This window comes from Thunnus maccoyii, chromosome 3 (genome assembly GCF_910596095.1).
Source record: "Thunnus maccoyii chromosome 3, fThuMac1.1, whole genome shotgun sequence".
NCBI classification, from domain to species: domain Eukaryota; kingdom Metazoa; phylum Chordata; class Actinopteri; order Scombriformes; family Scombridae; genus Thunnus; species Thunnus maccoyii.
Genome location: NC_056535.1, coordinates 22,476,090 through 22,482,202, shown reverse-complemented (window position 1 = coordinate 22,482,202; position 6,113 = coordinate 22,476,090). Strand labels below are relative to the sequence as shown.

The following is a 6,113-nucleotide window of genomic DNA, read 5'->3' as shown; positions in this document are numbered from 1 at the left end:
TCAAACAAATTAAAAGTTAAATAATTTTCATGTGTTTGCTTTGACTAGGATGAATTTTATAAATAAAATATAAAATAATTATAAAATAGTGTATAGCAAGTTTAAGAAAGCAAAAAGCCATATTAACTGCATGCAAGCAGTTTGGAGATAAAATACATTCTAAATTGGTAAATCAGCAAAATTAGGCCAATACATATTTTCACATTTTCCTCTAAAAGATTTTTATTCCAGACTCACGATAGAAAATAAACTATGACAGACAGATATTTGACTATTTTTAACCACCACTCTACAACTGGGTAAGACTAAATATTTTTTGACATTTTCAAACTTTCTGTTCATCCTTCATTTTTTTCTCTCTCTTTTTTTTAAAATCAAACTTGAGGAAACAGTCTTTTCCCCCTCGTGAATGCGCCGTTTGAATTCACTTTATTTGATGCCATAATCTGCTCTTTATTTTATTTAATGACTTGATCCTTTTCTTCTTCGCCTGTCTCTGTAGCTCAGCCTCTTTAACCATCACAGTTAATGTCTAAAAAAGCAGTTAACTGCATTTAAGAATATTGGAAACAGAGAGAGGGTTGAAACCAGAATAATAAAATCTCGAACGGAAACCACAGACTCGGTCAGCTTAATTTTTGTGATTTATGTGGCGTAGGCCGAGGCTAGATGTTCTTTTGTTATTTTTCCTCTCTCACAGAAAACCGGGAGGGTGTTTTAGTTACTTCTCACTTCTTTATTTACAGTCCCCCCCTATAGTAATGTGTCTAATCTCATGCATACAATTGATAGCATGCCTCTACCATGAATCTTTTTGGAGAAATGCGGCTAGATAACTCTCTGCGAGATGATGCGTCAGACTCCACTGGACTAATCCCAGTGGAAAAAATAATGCCAGTGAAATTGAAATAATGTCCACATGGTGATTGATGAGTAACCCATTCATGCATTTATCTTGAGAAATGATTCGACACTCTCAGTTTGGGGAGGTGGGATGTCCTCTTTTATCCACCAATCTCCTTCCATTTTCCTCCATTGCACGGTTTTTATTGCTTCTCAGCGAGTCTTCAAAGAGCCCGTAGCCTGTAATTAGGGGGCGGGCTCCCCGTGCCTCAAAACACTTCCCCGCGTTAGTGCCCAACTTCTTCCAAACTGTCCCGGGACTCAGAGCTGCGCTTCTCCCGCTCCCCTCAGCTTCCTTAGGATTTTGTTTCTCAGGGATGGCCGCATCTATTCTGGAGGTAGGGAATGTAATTGTAAGTATATTTGATTTTCTTTTTAATTCTTCTTCTTCATACAAACCCAACATATTTTGATGTGAATGATGTTGAAATTCCCGCAAGAGTTTATTTGGAAGTATAAGACTGAATATAAACAGGGCATTGAAAATTATAATGTGGATGATGACGAGTATGGTTTGGCCTTAGTGATATACGGGATTTAAATAAACTTAACGCTAAGCTGCTGACAGAGTTTGTTTGGCTCAGTAACATGAAACTTTGTTTGTTAACATCTCTTCATTTTTGCAAAAGCCCATACTTGCACTTTCTCCAGGGTTACTCCTTATTCAAAAAGCAGGCCAAAAAAAAAGGATAATACCATTTGAATCAAAAAGTTGACTCCTGTTACCACAAGCTGAGACTGTGGTGGGATGCAAGAAATAAACAGACACAAACTATTGAGATCTTTAAGTCTGTGATGAAGCGTTAATAATGTGAAAATGGATGAGGGCTTCTTGCATGAGAAGGAAATAACCACTAATCACCCTTAAATAGGGAGTCACTGCATGGAAAGACCATAGTCTGAGTCTTACAGTTATGAGAATATTTAAGCAGATGTTTTTTTTGGGTTTTTTTTAAAATACAAATATTCAAAGTTAGAGGCTAGGATTAAATAGAGCTACACTGAAGAAAAGAAGAAAAAAATTCCACTTTACAGACTTTACAGCTTAACCATAATCATAAGGGTCTTACAGTGGTACCACAACAGATAATGAACCATTTAAATAAGAGTAACATCAGTACTGCAGACGCACTGCAAATTTCTATAGAAATATTATAGGAATATAACAGTGATTCTCAATAGTTACATCCACGTGTACAGTGTGTGGTGACAGATAGAAAGACATAACGCCTATGATAGAAAGACATAACGCCTATGATATGCAGGGCTTTGGTGTTTGGTGACTTGCCACAAGGAAAAGTAAAATACTAGAAAAAAAGAGGTACTAATGTAAAGACATTTTTATGTCAAATTAAATAGATTCTGTTTCAGATATCCAAGAACATGTTGACTTGAAAAATAGAAAATCTTCTAAACTGGCAGCTAAATTTTCTTAATGTTTACAGGAAAAAAACACGCATACACTTAAATCTATCAGAAAATGAGAAGATAAATGGCAAGACGCTGTGTAACAATGTACCATTATCCATGTTGAAATAAACACGTTTAACAAGATGTCTGTGTCTGCTATAACTGGGACATTACAGTTAGTAGTGCGTCACTTATATTTATGGATGTTGGGGATTGCGGAGACAGGTGGAAAAAAAACCTAAAAGTAAACATCAATGCAAAATTAAGAATAACTCGCAGACAGTGGTTTAAGTGAAACAAAAGAACGAGGGAATTCCTCCTTTGCTGAGCAGAGCAGAACCTTCCCAAGCGTAAACATTCACTGCTTGAAATTGCCCTGACCACTTTGAAAACGGAGAGAGCAGGAAAAGCCAGCGGTGGCAGTCAGACATACGTTTTTTATTAGAGTTGACACTGACAGAAGCAGCAGCAGCAAGCAGCCATTTCCTGCAGACAGACAGTCTCATTTTCCTCCTTGTCTCCTCCTCCTCAGGAAGACGCACGCTATGGCTCCAGTCCTCTGGCTATGTTAACTGCTACCTGTAACAAGTTTGGAAGCACCAGCCCAGTCAGGGATTCAGCTACACCCGGTAAGACCGGCAGCACCACTCCAGTAAAGAAGCCCTACAACATGACCTCTGACCTTCAGACAGCTAAAAACGGACGGACCGCAGACGGCAGTGGCCTGGCGGACTCCTACACTGGCTCCTTCACCACAGCTGGAGGAGGAGGAGGTGGCGGGCTGCTCACCCCCACTGGAAGCCCCCCTCCTTCAGCCGGAGGCTACACTACAGAATATAACCCTTTCTCCCACTCCTTCCAGACCTCTGTCTCCCAGGACCCGTCTCTTTTAGTGTCCAAGGCCCACGCTACGGCAGACTGCCTCACCAGTGTCTATACCTCGCTGGATATGACGCACCCTTACGGCTCCTGGTATAAAGCCGGTATCCATCCTGGCATTACTGCTGCCCCAGCTAATGCCACATCCTCCTGGTGGGATGTCCACCCCAACTCCAACTGGCTGTCAGCAACCCAGCCCCAGGCAGATGGAGGTCTCCAGGCCTCCCTGCAGCCTGTGGCGCCACAGGCTTCCCTTAGCCCACAGCTGCCCAGTTACAGCACCGATTTTACGCCTCTAAACCCAGCTCCTTACCCCTCTGTGGGACTGGGCTCCTCCTCTCACCTCCTCCAGCCCTCTCAGCACATGCTGCCCCAGGACATGTACAAGCCCAAGCCTGTGCCAAGTGCAGGGCTGATTGAGAGTCCCATGGGCCTAAAGCCTGCAAGGGGATCAGGGGGCTACAGCGGAGGGGGAGCACCCACCAGGTCTTCATGTGACTGCCCCAACTGCCAGGAGCTGGAGAGGCTGGGGGCCTCAGCCGCATCCCTGAGGAAGAAGCCAGTCCACAGCTGCCACATCCCAGGCTGTGGGAAGGTCTACGGCAAGGCCTCCCACCTCAAAGCCCACCTGCGCTGGCACACTGGCGAGAGGCCCTTTGTGTGCAACTGGCTGTTCTGCGGGAAGCGTTTCACCCGCTCGGACGAACTGGAGAGGCACGTGCGCACCCACACACGGGAGAAGAAGTTCACCTGTCTACTGTGCAACAAGCGTTTCACGCGCAGCGACCACCTCTCAAAGCACCAGAAGACCCACGCAGATTCTGCATTGCAGGGAAAAGCTGTAGCTGTGGAGGGAGACACAGATCCCCGGAGTGAAGAGACTGCAGAGCTCAACACCAGCGCTGTGCCCACCAACGCTGTCGCTGACCCAATCACCAACGGAGATGAGAAGACTGGCACACCTAATGGAGTGGAGAACAGCAGCGGACTGTTGGAGATCTGACTTCACTCAGTGTTGTATCCAGTGATATTTTGAAACATGGTGGGTTAGTTTTTTATGGTGAAAAATTGACCTTTTAAATAAAAAAAAGGGCAGTATTTTGTTTCAAGACATACAAAGGAGATCAGATCATGTTTGAAAAGACTTGATATAATAAATGACTAAGCATGTTGCAGGTAGCAATCACTTCATTTCCTCTGGACCACACACACACACACACACACACACACACACACACAAATATAAGAGAGCCTGCAAACATACATCAATGCACAAATGTTTGCGGGCACACAAACTCAACACACGCACAATATTAAGCCACCATGCCAGCGTGTATATGCACACAAATATAACATGCGTACATGCACAGAAAGAAGTATGAAGAAATGTGTAAGCCTATATAATGCAAACATGCATGCAAGCACAAACACAAAAGTATGTCTGCACACACACGTATAAGTAAACACGCTCATGCACACATTTTGTAACCTACACACATTTTCTGCCTTTCAAATGAGACAAACCACTGGGGAAATTTAATCTGCAAAAGCAGAAGGAAAAGAGCTCTGAAGCCGCAAAAGGAAAGTAGTTTTAGAACGAGACTTATGGTTAGGATGATGGAGTTGATGGAGCATTGCATGCCAGGAGAAAAATCTGATTTACAGCTGTACTTTGATACTTATTCATTATTCTTGAAACAATCAATGGACAGTCTTACTTACTGTTTCTTGTTGCCAAAGACATTTTGATGTAAAAGGTTTTGCATTTCACTTTTGTTTGCTGTTTGCTTCTTACTATGTCTAATTTAATTTCATATTTACATAAATAATCTAATTTATGTCTTAAATTATACACATGGAAGATTATCTTGCACCTTGCAGGAAATATAATGCCTGAAAAAAAAAAAAAGCGAGATAGTTGAAGCTGGCCAAAAAGAAAATAAAATGCATTAAATTAAGACTTATTTTTCCTATTTATTAGTTATAACATGGAGTTTGGGACTATGTTTTAAAGATTTATTTATAGATCTTGAGGTTAGATGTGTGTACTATTTCTATATAATCTTTGAATTGTGAAGTCTTCCACACCTAGCAAAGTAATGATTAATAAGGGCTTCTCCTTTATATGTCTGTACATATTACAGTTATAAAAAGTTTGGGCACCCCTTGACAAATAACATATTTTGGTGAATATGGATGTAAGAAGAAGTAAACACAGCCTCTCTAGGATATGGAGCATAAAACACAATATTTTCAGCAAACATTTATTTAAAGTTATTTTTTATGTCATAAATTGAACAAAAATAAAAACATCATTGTGGCATGGCATCCTACATAGTCAGTACTTGGTAATTCCCCTCTGGCAGATATCAACGCTTTTTGTAGCCAGCTAAGAGTCTTTCAATTCTTGTATTTTGTATTTTCTCCCATTCTTCCTTAAAAGGCCTCTAGCTCTGCAATATTCTTGGGCCGTCTTGCATGCACAGCTCTTTTAAGTTCGACCCACAGATTTTCAATCATGTTTAAGTCAGGGGACTGTGAGGGCCATTCCAAAACCTTCAGCTTGCATTTCTTGAGGTAGTCCATGGTGGTTTTTGAGATGTTTTGGATCATTATCCTGTTGTAGAAGCCATCCTCTTTTCAACTTTTTTACAGACGGTGTGATGTTTGCTGGTATTTAGTGGAATCTATTCTTCACTCCACCCGTGCAATGTTTCCTGTGCCACTGGCTGCAATACAACCCCAAAGCAAGATAGATCCACCCCCATGTTTTACAGTTGGCACGGTGTTCTTTTCATGAAATGCTGCTCCTATTTTTCTCCAAACAAACCTTTGCCGATTATGGCCAAAGAGTTCTATTTTAACTTCATCAGTCCACAGCATTTGTTTGAAAAACGCATCAGGCTTCTGTAGATGTTACA

General features: G+C 41.6%; 1 protein-coding gene across 2 annotated transcripts; it reads left to right on the top strand.

Moving 5' to 3' along the window:
• The first annotated feature begins 244 nt into the window (after positions 1–244).
• Positions 245–5,309, top strand: sp7 (Sp7 transcription factor). 2 transcript variants are annotated; one of them, XM_042405992.1, is made up of 2 exons: positions 245–1,241; positions 2,846–5,309. In XM_042405992.1, the coding sequence occupies exons 1-2, from the start codon at positions 1,221–1,223 to the stop codon at positions 4,193–4,195; spliced, it is 1,371 nt and encodes a 456-aa protein (XP_042261926.1). In that variant the 5' UTR covers positions 245–1,220; the 3' UTR covers positions 4,196–5,309. The 2 variants fall into 2 exon arrangements, with proteins under 2 accessions (XP_042261926.1, XP_042261925.1); XM_042405991.1 differs by having other exon boundaries at positions 245–1,256.
• The last annotated feature ends 804 nt before the right edge of the window (positions 5,310–6,113 follow it).

Excerpts from the sequence above, each read along its gene's own strand:
- sp7 (XM_042405991.1), top strand. The coding sequence starts at position 1,221 with ATGGCCGCATCTATTCTGGAGGTAGGGAATGTAATT. Across the intron at positions 1,257-2,845 it reads TGGAGGTAGGGAATGTAATT|GAAGACGCACGCTATGGCTC; the intron begins GTAAGTATATTT and ends CCTCCTCCTCAG.